At 43.7% G+C, this 18,928-nt stretch overlaps 1 protein-coding gene across 2 annotated transcripts in view; it reads left to right on the top strand.

Moving 5' to 3' along the window:
• Positions 1-17,711, top strand: part of LOC110488593 (pleckstrin homology-like domain family B member 3) — a 34,114-nt gene extending 16,403 nt beyond the window's left edge. For both annotated transcript variants that reach the window (XM_021560872.2, XM_021560863.2), the window contains exons 2-15: positions 845-993; positions 1,244-1,354; positions 1,589-1,726; positions 2,081-2,209; positions 3,433-3,615; positions 4,693-4,803; positions 6,324-6,425; positions 8,138-8,225; positions 8,984-9,149; positions 9,523-9,610; positions 10,896-11,045; positions 11,357-11,564; positions 15,718-15,803; positions 16,012-17,711. In XM_021560872.2, the coding sequence (XP_021416547.1) occupies positions 847-993; positions 1,244-1,354; positions 1,589-1,726; positions 2,081-2,209; positions 3,433-3,615; positions 4,693-4,803; positions 6,324-6,425; positions 8,138-8,225; positions 8,984-9,149; positions 9,523-9,610; positions 10,896-11,045; positions 11,357-11,564; positions 15,718-15,803; positions 16,012-16,146 (1,842 nt within the window). In that variant the 5' untranslated portion in view covers positions 845-846 and the 3' untranslated portion in view covers positions 16,147-17,711. The remainder of the gene's footprint in view (positions 1-844; positions 994-1,243; positions 1,355-1,588; positions 1,727-2,080; positions 2,210-3,432; positions 3,616-4,692; positions 4,804-6,323; positions 6,426-8,137; positions 8,226-8,983; positions 9,150-9,522; positions 9,611-10,895; positions 11,046-11,356; positions 11,565-15,717; positions 15,804-16,011) is intronic.
• Positions 17,712-18,928: the final 1,217 nt, after the last annotated feature.

Raw genomic sequence — 18,928 nt, 5'->3', positions numbered from 1 at the left:
GTGGGAAAGGTTTGGACAATGGGAATCCAGACTATTTTCCCACGTGTGTGTGTGTGTGTGTATGAGTGTGTGCAGTCGGTTTGCTTGGTCGTTACATATTTGCTGCTATTTTACTACTGATTACACTCGTATGAGCAAGTGACATAAAGACATTAAATGACCTAGTTATCGCTGAGAATGCATGCATTCGTTCATAATGTGGCTTTGTGTTGTGTGGGAGCAGTGTATAGTACTATGTACTGTGAATAGTACTTCAAAGGTGAATCCCCTTGTTTCTATGTATATCTGTGTATGGTTATTGTAAGACCACATCATTGCACTGACTCAAATTTGTGTGCCATGCTTCCCCACAATGCACTTCAAAAAAGCTGGGACATGAATAGGCATTGTTTACTGTACAGTGCCCCCTGTCCATTCAGCAAAAGCCTTGTGCTAACAGTCCTTGTCCTGAAATACAATCCCAAACCACCTTCTGACATCCTGTGTTCTCTCCTCTCTTTCACTATCGCTTTTTCCTGGGTGTTTTCTCCATCAACTGTTACATCTTTTCTGGAAGTCAGGGGGATATTCTGCTTTAAAGTGCTTAGTGCTGCTGACACTGCTCATAGTGTAGTATCACTTCTGTGAACTGTCACCTGGTTCCTTTAGCTCTTAACCACGCGGTGTATTGCATTACCACTATATTCAGGGTCCTTGGGACGTCACCCTGTTGAAGTTCACATTTAAAATGGGCAAGTTAAGGGTTAGGGGTACTGGTCAAGGACGTCCAAGGATCCCAGATAGCACTAACCCTATTCCATCAAGTCATGTACCTCCCATCATCCCATCTCCTTCTATCCTACAGAAATGCACCTTCACAATATAGACACCCCGAGGAGCCGATGGGAGCAGGGCTTGCGGCCGCCATGGGTCACCCGATTGGCTGGAGGGCAAAGCCCCGCCTCTTCAGGGGTGGAGTCAGACACCGAGAGCAGCAGCACAGAGAGTGAGAGGGTAAGGAGGAGTGGGTCTCACGTTAACTTGCGTCGAGGATGGTTGGTTGGGTTGGTTGTTTATTCTGGTAATGTGGTCAGAGTCAGACTCTGCTATCCAAAGCAACTCAACATATACATTAGTGTATGTGTCCAACGCTGGCATTGAACCGGTAACTTTGGCGCCGCAGTCATCGCACTCTAACCAACTGAGCCATCGGAAGGACTTTTAGATCTTCTATGTGTCTCTTCTTCTCTTCTCTACCTCTCAGTCTCCAGCCAAACGTTTGGAGGCGCGTTCACCGAGGATCCTACTATTGCCCTCCATGCTGCAACAGCGAATCACAGAGATCGACCAGCAGAGGGAGGAGCTAAAGATAGAGGTGAGACACCGATGGATTAATGAATGAACCAAGTTAAACCCTGATTGTGTCTCATATCAAACCATTTTTATGAAGAGTGGTGGCTGTTCAGTAAATGTGCCTGATGAAGTCTGATTCTGGATCTGTTCAATTTCAAACCAACTCCTTTTTTCTAATGTCTCCTTCAAAGGCACATTCTGCATTCTTCTTTGTGGGATTAACCTCTCTCTCTCTCTCTCCTGTCTGCCACTCCAGCTGCAGTTGGAGATAGCCCTGTTGGAGGGGGAGCTGCATGAGGAGAGGAACGAGCTGCGCAGACACACTCTGGATCTACAGACACTGCAGGAGGAAGGCAGGCACAAGGAGACACACAGACAGACGGACAGACAGAAGGTCAGTAGTACTGTACACACAAGGAGCATAGGGAGCCATGCAGACAGACAGTCACAGACAGACTGACGGACGGTTAGCGGTACACAGACAGAGCTCCATTCAATACCATCCAAAGCATCCTGTCTTCAGGCGGTATGTTTGAATCTCATGGTGTGGGACTCGAGAGTGATATGGCCTGAACATGAGTAGCTATATATCAGTGAGGTAGATACTGAGTCACTCCATGTGACACTTTATACTATAGGCCTAAGCTATGTGACAGTGGAATGATCTGACAAACAGATGGATCTTTATATAAAGGGATGACTGTTCCCACTCTCATCCCTCATCCTCCTCTTTTCTCCCTCTCTGTAGGAGCGAGCCAGTCTGGAGGTGGAGAGGGCCCGGGTTGAGGAGCTGAGGAGTAGGTTGGAGGAGAAGGAGACACTGATCCCCAGTCAGCCAGAGGGCCAGAGAGAGCATCTACTGGTCCAACTACAACAGGTGATTTACTGATCCAGGAACAGTCCACTGACTGGGTTGGTATTCATTAAGGCACGCAATGTTTTAAAACATTTTGCAAAAGAAAAGAAAAAGAGCGCTTCTTAAGTCCAGTTTGTCCCTAACTGTTTCCGTCCATTTTCTTCCGTTTGGTACCTTATGAATATGATATGATTTTATGCCTTGCCACGAGACTGTGTGTAAAAGAGAATGCACTGCATCTTCTTCCTGTTTGTGAAGTGAAGTGAAGTGAAGTCAACTTTGTGCAGTGGAGAGCTAGCTTTTGCTCTAGCCTCATATACAGTTGAATTCAGGTGCCAGTGACGGCATGGTCTCACACTGCCTCTGGTTGGAACCCATTTAACATCATGTGTTCCAATTCAAATCTCTCTGGTCATGGTTATAAAGGATTGCATGAGAACCCAAGGGGAAAGAAGAGGAAAGAGTACATGAAGACGAAGATACAGCGTAACAAACAACAGCGCCATAGAACATAACCCTAGCCACATTCACGACTTACTGCCTTGGGACACGATAGCTAGCTAAGCTTGCCTCAGGGACACAAAGACATAGTTCCGTTCTATTTGACTTCAGTAACTGTACGTTCTTTCTTGTCGGCGGTACTAGTTATCTTTGTAGTACCTCTTCATACCTGATAGGTCAAAGTGTCATCGAGGTATCTGAGACAGACATGCAGGCAGGCAGACAAAGGGTTCTTTGTGCATTTTGGCAGTGACACTGACAATGGCGTGTCATTCTGATGACAGAGGATGTGTCCCACATGGCACCCTATTCCCAATATAGTGCAGTACTTGTAACAAGAGCCCTATCGGCCCTGGTCAAAGGTAGTGTACTAAATAGAGAATAGGGTGGCCTTTGGGACACAAGCTAGAGACCTAGGACTTAGGGTTTATGGTCTGTGTTTAATTAATGTTCTTGAATGGAGTGGTCTAACCAGTTGTTTTTTGTTTTAGTATTCTAAGCCACAGGCTCTTTCTGTACTAATCAACAGCTTTCTTCCATTTTCTGTCTATTCCTCTCCTCCTGCATCTTTCTTTCATCACTTTCTCTCTCTGCATCCCTCCATCCCACTCTCTTTTTCCCTCCATCTCTCTCTTTTCCGTCTCTCTTTCCCTCCGTCTCTCTCTCTCCCTCCATCCCGATCTCTTTCTCTCTCTCTCTCTTCCATCTCTCTTTCCCTCCGTCCCTCTCTCTCTCTCTCCCAGGAGAAAGAGATGGTGGATGCAGCCTGCCGGGTGTTCGAGGACTGGGAATTCCGTGTCCTGGAGAGCGAGGCCGGAATAGAGGAGGAGGAGAGCGAAGGAAAGATAGAAGGGAAGGAGAGAGGGAACGACGAAGAGAAGGAGAAGGAGATCTCATGCCAAAAGCATGCTGTCAACTCAGCGCAGGTAAGCCAGGGTTGTCAAATAAGAAGACAACATTTCAGAGAATCTCACATCTCCAAGCAGGTTCTACTGGTTTGGTTAGAAGCGTATCCCCCACCACAGACTCTCTCTAAATGCCCTCTTCCTCTCCCCCCACTCTGTGCCCCCAATGGTAGTCACTCTCTGTTTGGAAACGGCTCTTCACAAGTAACCCCCATCCCCTCATCCTCCTCTTCTCAAACGGAGACATGAGCGTGAACTCTCCCTTCTCCTCACACTCTACGTCATCACCCTCCACTGTCACATGACTGCACAAACAAGTTAGGCAATTGCATCAGAAGCACCTTCGGGAGGGAGGGAGGGAGGGAGGGAAAGTGGAGAAGGATGTATAGATGAAGGGAGAGCTGGTCAATAGAGGAATTGGAGGAGAGAAGAGGGACTAAAAGTAGAGAATGGAGAGGCAAGGTAAAAGGGGTAGTGGAGGGGAGGGGTTGAAGGATAAAAGGAAGGACTGTATCGTGAGGAGAGAGAAGAAAGAGGATAAACTTAGGATATCATGTGATGAGGTGGAAAAGTGGGAGAATAGAGAAAGAGAGATGAAACAAGTGATAGTGATGGAAAGAGGGGAGGAAAGAGTGGGAGAGAGTTGATTCAGCTGCACTGTGGCCTTGCTTGGGTTGACAGCTCATCTCTATACCCCTCTCTCTCTCTCGGTCTCTCTCTATGTCTCTATCTCCTCCTCTCTGACATATGAACTGTGCTGAGTTGACATCACTAAATCTTTCTTCCCTGCCATCTCTCACTCCTCTCCTCTGTTATTCGTCCCACATCTCCTCTCATAACTCCAATGGATGCTGGAAGGTGTGCCATTGAACATACCTAGATGAACTGACTATTAACATAAGACATGAGACGTAACAGATGAGATACTGCGCATATTTCACACAACAACTCTATAATACTAACAACAACATCCTCTGTCTAACATGCCACTGAACACACAGTACAGGAATGACAGGAGACAGAATGACGCGGTGTTTAATATTAAGTGCCTGACGTTTCATTGGTCGATTTCTTTTCTTTATTCATTGCTTTCTTCAGGAGCGAGTCCAGCAGCTTGAGAAGCAGTTGAAGGAGATGGAGAGAGAGAAGGAGAGAGAGATGAATGCCTTGAGGAAGGAGAGGAAAGAGTTGCTCCACCCCACTCAAAGGGTAATACGGGGAACAGAGACCGATGACCAGCAAATGTCAGAACTTTAACTTTATTTATTTATTATTGATCAGGGAAATGATTATGTCTTATTTTCCCGGTGGCCCAAGTATGATAAATATGATACATTAAATGAAGTGTCTGAAGTCCCGCTTGTGCCGTCAAACCCCTGCAACTTATCCAGAACACTGCAGCCCGCCTAGTTTTCAACCTTCCCAAGTTCTGTCATGTCACCTACTGATCTACTGATAGCTACGTCATCGAGGAAAAATGTACTTTCTATGCCTGTGATATGTGGTTGTACCACCGAGCTATCTTGAAATGAATGTACAAACTGCATCTGCTAAATGACTAAAATGTAACATTTAAATGAAGTGCTTAGAAGCTAGATAAGAATGTCCATTGTTGCCAGTGTTTTTATTCAATATTCATAATGGTTGTCCGAAGCGCCAAAGTGTATGATTTGTCAACTCCCTGCTTGGACAGTGATATGGTTTGTTGTTGAACCAATGACATGCCTTTGATTAGTATTATAACAGGGCAGGTTGAAAAGGGGGAGGAGACTAGTTAGAGACAGGGAAAGAGCACAACTGAGCATAGAGAGTGAGCGAGAGAGAGGCATGACTGAAGGGAGGGAGGGAGGGAGGGAGGTAGGGAAGGAAGAAACAGGGAAGAGAAAAGCAGAACAGGGGAGGGTGACTATGAGGGAGAGAGAGAGGGAATGAGAGAAGACAAGCTGAGAGAACTTAAAAACGTCGCAACAACACCGGTAAGCTGAGAGACACCACAAATCAAATATGCACGCTTCAAGTGTCTGTAGATTGGGTTAATCAGAAAAGGCATTTAATACAGGCTAAGTGTGTTAGTTAATACTAGGACGAGAGAGGGAGTGAGGGAGGGAGTGGCAGATAGGGGGAGAAAGGAGGGACAGACAGTGTGTTTCTGTACAACTGTGTCTGAATGCAATACGACTTTGTATGACATGCTAGGGTAGCCATATGGGTAGTAGTCACTAATGAGAAGAGATGGCACTGTTTTTGGCAGAGAGAAATGTATTTCATTGCTCTTCCAGACAGGAGAGAGAGAGAGACTGAGACGGGTTAACGGAGAATGCATGCCGCTTCTGAATTGCTCATGTGTCTGTGAGTCAGGGAGAAGGGGTGGGAGGGAAGGAGGGAAAGCGAGATATAGTGAGAGGGACATCTTTTTTTTTAACTCATTAGGGTGGTTCCTGAGAGCTGGCATGCATTTTCCATTCTCAGTGAGTTGCAGAATGTATTTTGCTACTTGTTACACTCCCACTATGTCATTTCGTTATGTGCCATGGCTAAATGTTGACACAACCGTCTTAGTGTGTCGTGTGGTCATCCAGGTCTGATGATTGACGGTCTGGCCAACCTAACTGACATGTCTAGCTCATTATAACAACAACATTCACTTGTCTCTTTTTTCATTGTCCTCTTCATGGCTGAGTTTATGCCATAACCGGTTATATAATGGGCATACTCCCATCTCTTATCAGGTCTTGAAAGAGAAGAAGCCACTCGCTGATTGGTCCAACATCCCCAGCTCAGTCCCTTGCACGATGTCACTCTCGCCGCTGACCATTCACAAATCACCTCAGGTGTGTTGCCGGGCCGTTACCGTTGACACGGATCATGTTTGCCACTTGTATGTGACACATACAGTGGCAAGAAAACGTATGTGAACCCTTTGGAATTACCTGGATTTCTTCATAAGATGGTAATCAAATTGGATCTGATCTTCATCTAAGTCACAACAATAGACAATCATAGTCTGCTTAAACTAGTAACACACAAACAATTCTACGTTTTCATGTCTTTATTGAACACACCGTGTAAACATTCACAGTGTAGGGTGGGAAAAGTATGTGAACCTTTGGATTTAATAACTGGTTGACCCTCCTTTGGCAGTAATAAACTCAAACAGACATTTTCTGTAGTTGCGGATCAGATCTGCACAACGGTCAGGAGGAATTTTGGACCATTCATCTTTACAAAACTGTTTCAGTTCAGCAATATTCTTAGGATGTATGGTGTGAACCGCTCTCAAGGTCATGCCACAGCATTTTAAATCGGGTTGAGGTCAGGACTCTGAATGGGCCACTCCAGAAGGAGTATTTTCTTCTGTTGAAGCCATTCTGTTGTTGATTTACTTCCTTCAATTGGCGGACAGATAGCCTTTCATTCTCCTGCAAAATGTCTTGATAAACTTGGGAATACATTTTTCTGTCGATGATAGCAAGCTGTCCAGGCCTTGAGGCAGCAAAGCAGCCCCAAACCATGATGCTCTCTCCACCATACTTTACAGTTGGGATGAGGTTTTGATGTTGGTGTGCTGTGCCTTTTTCTCTCCACACATGTTCCTTCCAAACAACTCAATTTTAGTTTAATCTGTCCACATAATATTTTTCCAGAAGCACTGTGGAACATCCAGGTGCTCTTTTGCGAACTTCAGACGTGCAGCAATGTTTTGTTTGGACTGCAGTGGCTTCTTCCGTGGTGTCCTCCCATGAACACCATTTTTGTTTAGTGTTTTACGTGTCGTAGACTCGTCAACAGAGATGTTAGAATGTTCCAGAGTTTTCTGTAAGTCTTTAGCTGACACTCTAGGATTCTTCTTAACCCCATTGAGCATTCTGCGCTGTGCTCTTGCAGTCATCTTTGCAGGACAGCCACTCCTAGGGAGAGTAGCAACAGTGCTAAACTTTCTACATTTGTAGACAATTTGTCTTATCGTGGACTGATGAACATCAAGGCTTTTAGAGATACTTTTGTAACCCTTTGCAGCTTTATGCAAGTCAACAATTCTTAATATTAGGTTTTCTGAGATCTCTTTTGTTTGAGGCATGGTTCACATCAGGCAATGCTTCTTGTGAATAGCAAACTAACATTTTGTGAGTGTTTTTTATAGGGCAAGGCAGCTCTAGTCAACATATTCAATCTCGTCTCATTGATTGGACTCCAGGTTAGCTGACTCCTGACTCCAATTAGCTTTTGGAAAAGTAATTAGCCTAGGGGTTCACATACTTTTTCCAACCTACACTGTGAATGTTTAAATGATGTATTCAATATAGACAAGAAAAATACAATAATTTGTGTTATTAGTTTAAGCAGACTGTGTTTGTCTATTGTTCTGACTATGATGAAGATCAGATCAAATTTTATGACACATTTATGCAGAAATCCAGGTAATTCCAAAGGGTTCACATACTTTTTCTTGCCACTGTACATAAACACTGATTTGATTCACTTGTTGTTTTTCTCCCAGTAATGTACTGAAACACAAAATCACAGTGTTATTCCCTAACTTCAGGAACAAGCCAAAGAATCCGCCAGTTTACCCCGGAGACGGAGCTCGCACCGCAACAATAAGCTCGCCGATAGGCCGGTCTCGGCGCAAGGTGACCTATGATTGGTGTTTAATTATGAATTCATTTTTTTCATTTGCTTTACCTCAGAGCATTTTTACATTTTTGCTTTCTCTTTCTCTTTGATCCTCTGTCTTTGTCTGTGTATTTGTTTAGTTCCACCCCATCTCTCTCTCTCTCTCTCTCCTACTTTCTTTCTCTCTCCTACTCTCTCTCTCTCTATCTCCCTGTCTCTCTCTCTGCTTCTCTCTTTCTCCATCTCTTTCTCTGCGTCTCTCTCTCTCTCTGCTTCTCTCTCTTTCTCCATCTCTTTCTCTCTCTCTCTCTGCCTTTTCAGTGTCTGCTAAGACGAGTCAGTAGCAGATGTAGCTGTGTGTTATTACCATGCCGTGAGCAGGATATAGCTGTATGAACTGGATGAGCCAGTGGGGCTACTAGTCTATGGCTGTTCTTTAGAAATTCTGTTCAGTTTGTTTACTCCACTGTTGCATAAATCCAATTTCTAGGCTCTCTCTCTAACCCACTGTGTGTGTGTGTGTGTTTGTATGTCTGCACTGTCATCCATTCTCCCCCTCTATTTTTTCTCCTCTGCTCTCTCTATTCTCTCCCCCTTTCTCGTGCTCTCCTTACCATGTCTCTTATATAATATAATAAGTGCTATGTGTGCTGTTTTTGTGTCCCTTCCTCTTTCTCTCTCTCTCTCTCTCTCTCTCTCTCTCTCTCTCTCTCTCTGTGTCTCTCTCTCTCTCTCTCTCTGTGTCTCTCTCTCTCTATCTCTATCTCTTTCACAGGGCTGGTGAGAATGGTACCTGACAGTCCGAGCCCAGAGCGCTTCACTTCCCCCCTCCCCTCCCACCGGCACAGCAATGGACACAGCAACGGGCACAGACCTGGGCCCAGCAATGACAGTGGTCTCCTCACCCCCTGTAACAGTGCTAGTAGCTCCCGTGCTGCCAGGTCAGTGGAGGGAAAAAATGTCTAAAGTCACACAAAGTTTAAAGGAACACGTTAGTGTGATTCTGTTGAGAGTGAATAAGAGTAGGTATCTGATTGGCTGTCAGGAGGAGAGGGAATGTGATGAGTTGTCTGTGGAAGATTGATTGGGTGATTGGGTCAGAGTGGAGATGTAGTTGATGTGATGTGGAGTGTGATAGACTGGCCAGGTGAGTTTGCTAGGTGTGTGTGAGTGAAATATAAACGCTGCTTTCACTCTGCGTGGGCGTGTGTGCACGTGTCTGTATGTTTGTACATCTGTGTCTGCGTCCTTGACGACAATAATGCCAATAACTCTGACATGCTGACATGTATGTATTTTTCCTTCTCCCTCCAGCCCGAGTCTGGGACTGTTAAACCTGGTTGAGATTGAGAGGAGACTGAAGGAGGCCAAGGCAGAGAGAGAGAGGCTTCTCAAAGAGAGGGTGAGTCACCACCACTAACATCCCTAATCACCAGAGACACACAGCTTTAGACATGCCCGGGTCATATTCATTAGGGCACACTGTAACAAAACGTTTACAAACGTTACTGGACGATTAATTCAGGTAGTCCCTCCCTGTTTCAGTCGGTTTTCTTCTGCTTGTTGCTTAATGAACACAACCCTGTTGTGTGACAACTGACTGATTACCATAGATAATCAACATGACCACCAGATGAAAACAGACTGTGAAATGGAAGAACACTTCATAGAAAACGAACAAAACTGAACTATGTCATCATTACTGTGTCTCCAACACCGAGCAAATACACTCCCCAATGTATTCATTTGGACAGTGAAGCTAAAACTTGTTTTATATGAGGCGTCAGTATAGAATTTCACCTTTTATTTGAGGGTATTTTCATACATATCTGTTTTACCGTTTAGAAATGAATGCAATGAATGTGTCTAGTGCCCCCATTTTGAAGGTGTCATGAGTATTTGGACAATTTCACTTATAGTGTATTAAATGTAGTCAAAAGTTTAGTATTTGGTCCCATATTCCTAGCACGCAATTATTACATCAAGCGTGCGACTCTACAAACTCGTTGGATGCATTTGCAGTTTGTTTTGGTTGTGTTTCAGATTATGTTGTGCCCAATAGAAATGAATGGTAAATAATGTATTGTGTCATTTTGGTGTCACTTTTATTGGAAATAAGAATAGAATATATTTCTGAACACTCCTACATTCATGTGGATGCTACCATGATCACGGTTAATCACGAATGAATCGAGAATAATAATGAATGAGAAAGTTACAGATGCACACGGATCATGCCCCCAAAACATGCTAACCTTTTAAGTGAAATTGTCTAAATACTTATGACACCTTCAAATGGGGGTATGTGCATAAAGTGCTTTCATTTCTAAACGGTAAAACATATGTATGAAAATACCCTCAAGTAAAAGGTGACCTTCTGTACTGACGCCTCATAAAAAAAAATGTAATCTCAAGTCCAAAATGTATGGAGCCAAATGAACTTTTAGCTTCACTGTCCAAATAAATACGTAGGGGAGTGTATATGCCTCAGCCTAGATATTGTACTTAATCTTAACCCCCCTGTTTTCAATAAAAGTATGCATCTTTCTAAAAAATGAAAAAGGAATTGAAAAAGGTCTTTGAAGGGAGGCACCTCTTTCGAAGGGAGGCAATATGATTCATAAGGACACGAGGAGATAGGATACAAGGAAGTGGATAATTGAGATAGAGCATGTGTGTTGATCCAGGAGGAAAGGAGGCAGGTGATTGTGGAGGAGAAGAGGCAGAGAGAGCTGGATGGCCGAGGAGCAGCAGAACCAGTAGAGTCCCAGACCAGGCCAGTCCCTGACCCAGAGGAGCAGCCAAAAACCACCAGTCCAGTCCCCAACTCCCTTGAGGTACGTCCGTCTGTCTGTCTGTCTGTCTGTCTGTCTGTCTGTCTGTCTCTGTTTGTCTGTCTCTGTCTGTCTCTGTCTGTCTCTGTCTGTCTGTCTGTCTGTCTGTCTGTCTGTCTGTCTGTCTGTCTGTCTGTCTGTTCTCTATAGTGCTATACATCCTTTCTCCAACCTCTCCTTTCTCCCTGTTTATTGCTCTCTCAATCTGTCTTTCTTTCTGTCTGTCTCCTTCTCACTAACCTTGTAACGTTGATCCGTTTAATTTTGCATATTTATAGTGAAACAATATACATTATACTCATTCTTTTTCTCAGCGCTCCCTACCTCTTTTCCTCTCTGCGAACTTTGACCTGCGGGCCCACGTGGAGTCGCTGGGTCACGGGGTGGCGGGGTGCATGGGCCTGCGTATGTCCCCTCGCCGCTGTGCCGGCTTCTTGACCAAGCGAGGGGGGCGGGTCAAGACCTGGAGGAGGAGGTGGTTCCTGTTCGATATGGACCACAGGCGGCTAGCCTACTACACAGGTGAGGGGGCTGAGAGAGAGAGACTGTGTGGGTGTGGTGGGTGTTGGTATGTATAAGCCTAAATGCTAGGGCTGTTGCGGTGACCCTATTACCGCCACACCGGCAGTCTTGAGTCATGACTGCTATACATTTCCATGTGAAGTTGAGTTAAGGTAATCTCTTGTTATGCACTCTGGACATGCTTAGATAGTACCCAACTTGCTAATGATCATCAGTTCCTAATGGCCTGGTATTCAGGGCTCTGTTGTCCCTCTAACCACTCTTGACATCAATGCAAATGCATTTGAAAATCACATCAAACACGTTTCATCAAAACAGTATCGTGCTTTTAAAACTCACCTCACTCTGAGGATCAATTTGAAGAAAGAAGTTCAACAGCAGGTTGAAACGGATTGTAAAACATGGTTATTGTAGATGTTGTTTCAAAGCCTAACGGACAGCTTTCTAAGGTGATGATATTTTAAAAACACCCGTAGGCATATTATAGCTTATGCATCAAAATCAAAACAACTTTATTTGTCACATGCGCCGAATACAACATGTGTAGTCCTTACCATGAAATGCTTACTTACAAGCCCTTAACAAACAATGCAGTTCAAGAAAGAGTTAAGAAAATATTTACCAAATAAAATAAAGTAAAAAATAATAAAAAAGTAACACAATAAAATAACAATAACAAGGCTATATACTGGGGGTACCTGTACCGAGTCAATGTGCAGGGGTACAGGTTAGTCGAGGTAATTTGTAAATGTAGGTAGGGGTGAAGTGACTATGCATAGATAATAAACAGCGAGTAGCAGCAGTGTAAAAAACAAATGTAAATAATCCGGTGGCCATTTCGTTAGTTGTACAGAAGTCTTATGGCTTGGGGGTTGAAGCTGTTAAGGAGCCTTTTGGTCCTAGACTTGGCGCTCCGGTACCGCTGCCGTACGGTAGCAGAGAAAAAGGTCTATGACTTGGGTGACTGGAGTCTTTGACAATTTTTGGGGCTTTTCTCTGACACCGCCTAGTATATAGGTCTTGGATGGCAGGAACTTGACCCCAGTGATGTACTGGGCCGTAAAGGCACTACCCTCTGTAGTGCCTTGCGGTCAGATGCCGAGCAGTTGAAATACCAGGCAGTGATGCAACCGGTCAGGATGCTCTCGATGGTGCAACTGTAGAACTTGTTGAGGATCTGGGGACCCATGCCAAATCTTTTCGGTCTCTTGAGGGAGAAAAGGTGTTGTTGTGCCCTCTTCATGACTGTCTTGGTGTGTTTGGACCATGATAGTTCATTGGTGATGTGGACACCAAAGAACTTTGAAACTCTCGACCGGCTCCACTACAGCCCTGTCGACGTTAATGGGGGCCTGTTCGGCCCGCCTTTTCCTGTAGTCCACGATCAGCTAATTTGTCTTGCTCACATTGAGGGAGAGGTTGTTGTTCTGGCACCATACTGCCAGAACACTGAGGGTCCCCAGTGTTGAGTATCAGTGTAGCAGACGTGTTGTTGCCTAACCTTACCACCTGGGGGCAGCCCGTCAGGAAGCCCAGGATCCAGTTGCAGAGGCAGGTGTTTAGTCCCAGGGTCCTTAGTGATGAGCTTTGTGGACACTATGGTGTTGAACGCTGAGCTGCAGTCAATGAACAGCATTCTCACATAGGTGTTCCTTTTGTCCAGGTGGGAAAGGGCAGTGTGGAGTGTGATTGAGATTGCGTCATCTCTGGATCTGTTGGGGAGGTATGCGAATTGGAGTGGGTCTAGGGTATCCGGGAGGATGCTGTTGTTGTGAGCCATGACCAGCCTTTCAAAGCACTTCATGTTTACTGACGTGAGTGCTACGGGGGGGGGGGGTAATAATTTAGGCAGGTTATCTTCTCTTCCTTGGGCACAGGGACTATGGTGGTCTACTTGAAACATGTAGGTATTAGACTCTGTCAGGGAGAGGTTGAAAATGTCAGTGAAGACACTTGCGAGTTGGTCCACGCATGCTTTGAGTACACGTCCTGGTAATCCGTCTGGCCATGCGGCTTTGTGAATAATTACCTGTTTAAAGGTCTTGCTCACATCGGCTACCGAGAGCGTTATCACAAAGTCGTCCAGAACAGCTGGTGCTCTCATGCATGCTTCAGTGTTTCTTGTGTCACTGGGCAGCTCGCAGCTGGGTTTCCCTTTGTAGTCCGTAATAGTTTTCCAGCCCTGCCACATCCGATGAGCGTCAGAGCCGGTGTAGTAGGATTCAATCTTAATCCTGTATAGACTCTTTTCTTGAATTATGGTTAGTCTGAGGGCATAACGGGATTGCATACACATAGGCATATGAACCCAAGCCCATTTTTTTTTTTTTTATTAAAATTATTATTGTGCAGATATACAGTACTTACCGCTTATTATTCATGGAAGAAAAATCTAAAATAAAACTATTTTAAGATGTCTTTGGTGCATAATTGGTTGAGCCTCTACCCCAAAATTAACAAATTTGAGTAATCAATTGCCTTTGAGTGTGGATTGTATTAGTATGCATAGTGGATGGACTGGTTACCTTATGCTATGCTCCAAAATGTCTATCCACGAGTCTGGGAGAGAACGTATAGCCCTAGGCGATGCAGTCGGTAAATTGATTGTGCAGGGTGATTTTGAATAGCCTAGTAATAGGGAATTAATTGGGGGGCACATTACCTTTAGCTATACAGAATATGTCACTACCATGCATTTCCATCTCCTCCTCTCTCCTTTATTCCTTCCTCGTGCAGGCAGGCGGGCTGTCAACAGTTTAATGAAATATGTTTCTTTGTGAAAACAGGTTACTATCCATTTTCCCGCAAATATTTCACTTGGTTTTCCAAATTAAGCAATGGGTAGCTGCAGTAACAGGGTTGGAGAGCTCATGGCATAAACAATTTGGGCGGAATATCACCTGTCACGCAGCTAGAGCATGCTCCTGAAAAGGTCTTGATGCTTGGAGTGAAATAAGCTTCCTTATATTTATTTCTCAGCTGCTCATATTAAGCACATGCTCCACTATATAACCGAAGTAGCTACCTGTCATCATTGATAAAACGGACCGGTGGAAAAGCACGCGGCCTCCATTCGCTATTCGAGAGCAGACAGATGACGTATTTTTTTCCCCTGCCCCTGTTCCTGCCCATTTGATAATGGGCATTCTAAATCAAAACTAATTTTACATATTAGTAAAGACAAGACTAAATTGAGAATAGTTTAATGGGCAGGAATAGTTTGATGAGAGAACTGCTGTGCAGCCTGAGGCAAGTAACAGAAACGCAAGCCTTTTTTTTAATACTTTCTCAAATCATGAATAGCCTATAGTCGCATCATGCAGCGGCGCAACTTTGGTTTTAGAAGTGGGAGGGACATAATTATTCAAAACAAGTTAAGTCAGATAAACACTCCAAACAGCCTAACCGACTGCTCGGAGGCGTCCGCATGGTCCTAAAGCACAACGTTGCCTAGTTTTGTATCACATTCCAAAACTGGGGGTGGACGTCCCCAGTGAAAGTTGCGCCCCTGGCATGCAGCCCATATTTGTTTTGATTTCTAAGAAATTCTAAGGTTTGTATCAATAACTCTGAATCTAGCATAATATAGGACCTGTTTTAAATGATCACTTTTACGCTCAGGGACAAATTAGGGAACTGATTTAGACCCTGGACACCAGGTGTGTGCAATTAATGATCAGGTAGAACAGAAAAGCAGCATGCTCCGGACCTCGTAGGGTAAGAGTTGAGTATCCCTGACCTATGGCATGGCACATAGCCAGATAACATACAGTAGGCCAAATCATATTCTGTTCCTCCGAAATACATTTTCTTCATATCATAATGTTTCTTTAGACCTGCCTAAAATAAATAATGGATTTATTGTGATGGTGAATATTCAATTGATATATTCTACTTTTAAAAAATATAGATGTTGCAAGGTGTGCATCAGCAAGCTTGTACGCAGGTTGTATGCGTGGAGGCCTGGAGATACTAAATGTGTTTATGTTAATTGCCGGTCAATTACCATGAGACTGGCAGTCTTTTGCATGACAATAACCGGCTGACAAAATGTAATGACCGCCACAGCCCTACTAAATGCCTATGTGATTTGTGTCTGTCTCTCTCTTTCTTTCTCTCGTTCTCTCTCTAATTGACTATTGTTTACCTTCAGACTGTGATGAGAGGAAGCTGAAGGGGGTGATCTACTTCCAGGCTATAGAGGAAGTCTACTATGACCACCTGCGCACAGCCACTTCAGTGAGTCCTCATATACAGTATTTTATCACCATAGAGAGGGAACAGTGTGCCCATGATATCACCACAACTGATAAAGAGATGATCCATTCATGCACTTAATGCTTGAACCAAATCCCAATAATTATTGCTCTCTCACCATTCATCTCACTCTCTCTCACTCTCTCTGCCTCCCTCTCTCTGCCTCTCTCTCTCTCTCTCGCGCGCTCAGTCTCCGCGGCCCAGCCTTACATTCTGTGTGAAGACGTACGAGCGCCTCTTCTTCCTGGTGGCGCCCAGCGCCGAGGCCATGAGGATCTGGATGGACGTCATTGTCACAGCAACAGACGAGCACAGCCGCTACTGACTTTGACTTTACACCTGCCCCCTTACCTGTGTCTGTCTGACCTACCCCTTGGGCTGAACCTCCATTCACCTGGCTGACTTGGGTAACCTGGCTACAGTTTCAGCAGTTTACATTATGTGGGGAAAACTGCAATCTTCAACCTACACCCTACAATGTGTGTAGGACCCAGCTAGGCAGCCATTTTGATGCCTGAACTTTACCTCATATGAGTTGTTGAGGTGGAGGTGAGGAGTGATGAGCAGAACATAATGTTCAGGAAAGCGCTTCCTGAAGGAACTGACATTTGATTCTGGATAGTTTCTTAGGAGCTTTGATGGCATGGGACTGAGTGGCAGACTGTTACATGCTCTGTGTGGAACAAGAGATGTTGAGAGGATGGAGGAGGAACAAGAGCATGGGAATATAAAGACGTGGATGTGGAAGCTGGAGCAACCATTTGACATCTTAGAGTCAGTGCCAACCATGATATACTGACAGACAAACCTATGATGTTTTTTATTAGTCTCAAATCAGGATTTAATGGTTGGTGTCTCTCTACCAGCTGTGTTTGAGCTCCCTCTTGTGGCCAGATTGAAGTACTACAGCTTCCATTGAAATATACAGGTAGCCGCCAAAATAAAGGAAACACTAACACTCAATAACTCAGGAACAACACCTGTGTGGAAGCATCTGCGTTCAATATACTTTGTATTCCTCATTAACTCAAGTCTTTCCATTATTTTGGCAATAACCTGTACATGTATATCTATGTTGAATATATGTATATTTTACACTGACCGAGCATTCCTATCTCAAATGGATTGTTTTTTCTATTACTATCAACACAGAAGTACTATATACTTATAAATATGTATTATTACTATTATTTTTTACTATTATCATTAAAGGTCATTCATACACTTTTGTTGACTGTGAAAACAACCTTCCCTTCTGATTCCCGTTGCTTCAATGTCTTCTTGAAATCGACTTTTTAATCATGCTTCTATTTTTACTTTCCTGCCAGACAGCTATCGAGCTATCCAAACTGGCACCCACAATCAGATATATTAATTATGGTATTGACCGTTTCAAATTGATGGGGATTGAATGGGAACCATGTTTCTCTTGCCCCCAGCAGTTGTAACATGAAGAGAGGAGAATGTATTATTTGTTGAATTACAATGACCTCAAAATGTATTTCCATTTCAAAATGAAAAAGAAGATAATATTGTCGAAGGTCCTCATCTGTTTTGGGAACGGTATGTGTATCAAATGAAGTGGTCTGGTTAAAACACAGGCCCTTCTGTCTCAGCCGTACACCGTATAGATAAAGGACTCGGAGAGCAATGCAGGTAAGAGTTGAACAATAACGAAATGTTTAACTTTTTTTTTTTTTTTACTTATTTCAACTTATCATTAACTACTGTCGTATTTCATTAATGTCATACATGTGATCATGGCTAAGAAGCCGGTGTTTGGAGGATATATTGGAACGGGTTCGTCTCGGGTCGGCAAACTGTGCAAAAATATCCTTCAAACACCGGCTTCGAGGGCATTATCACTTGTATACAACGGGTTACCAACCTATTCAAATAATGATTGACATATGTTCATTAAAAACGTCATTTTGATGATTTTATTAATACTATTTCATCCTTCCACAAGACATAGTCCCGACACATAAATAGGGTTGCTATCCAAGCCGGTTGGTCGTTCGTTCTATCAGTTCGGTTGCCAGAGACGCGAGCCAGTCATTAAGTATTTGTGTTCTTGTAGCAATAGCCTAGTAAGGTTTGCTTAAATATATATATTTGTCTGCCGTGACTACAACACAAAGCATATTGAAACAGTTCTGTATCTATGGACGCGACCCAGTCGTTGGTTCTAAATGTTCCATTGCCATAATTGTCTGGGGACGTTCTTATCTCTTGCTTGCTAGCTAGCCAACTACGGCTAACTGACAGTCACGTCAAACAGTGTAGCCAGAATAACAGCAAAGTAGCCGCAATTGTTTAAACTGTTTTCTAGTGATATTTATTTGGTTACATCCATAACAATGAGCTAACGAGGCGCGATTTTGCCTGGCATAGAACATGTACTCTCTTGTTGAAAACTAAATGTTAGTCCAAAAAGAAAGTGAGATAATCTCTAGAGGCTTTTTATAGTGGACATCAAGTTTATAAAGTGCCTGGCTGAGTTGATGAGACAGTGGATTGTGCAGTCAGATGGAACAGAGTAAATAGGCATTTTAATGTAATAGATTTAGTCGGTGGTAATTTGTGGAATAAACACCTGTTGGAATGCAGTTTTAACCAATCAGCATTCAGGATTAGACCCACCAGTTGTATAAACTGTATTATACTGTCCACTGATAGTACAAAACATTTCATATCCTGAACATCCCTTATCCCTGTTCCTATCTATCCCAATATTACCTGAACCTTGTATAAGACAACAGTCTTCCATTTGTGTTTCCTGAAAGCATCAATATTGATGTTAAAGGTACATTATTACTATTTACAACAGTTCTGTGTTTTTATTTCTGGTGATTGAGTTTATTTACTGTGTTCACATGTTGATGCAGCAGGTTTATTAATAAATTGGAGGAAGAGTTTTCATGGAATCCAATGAGCTGCTATAACGTTAGCTAGCCTAGCATGTTGACGAAAAAGGTAGTTTCGTAAAAAACTTGCAGTATTTCAATCTTCTTGATTTGTCAGTTAGGATAATGGGATAGTCAGTAGTACAGCACCATCCCTGGATTGAGGTACGTTTCCCAAGGGTATCTTGTGCCGGCTCCACG

The sequence above is a fragment of the Oncorhynchus mykiss genome, chromosome 2 (assembly GCF_013265735.2).
Source record: "Oncorhynchus mykiss isolate Arlee chromosome 2, USDA_OmykA_1.1, whole genome shotgun sequence".
NCBI lineage: Eukaryota > Metazoa > Chordata > Actinopteri > Salmoniformes > Salmonidae > Oncorhynchus > Oncorhynchus mykiss.
Note: the sequence above shows the minus strand (reverse complement) of the source record. Positions and strands in the feature narration are given on the sequence as shown.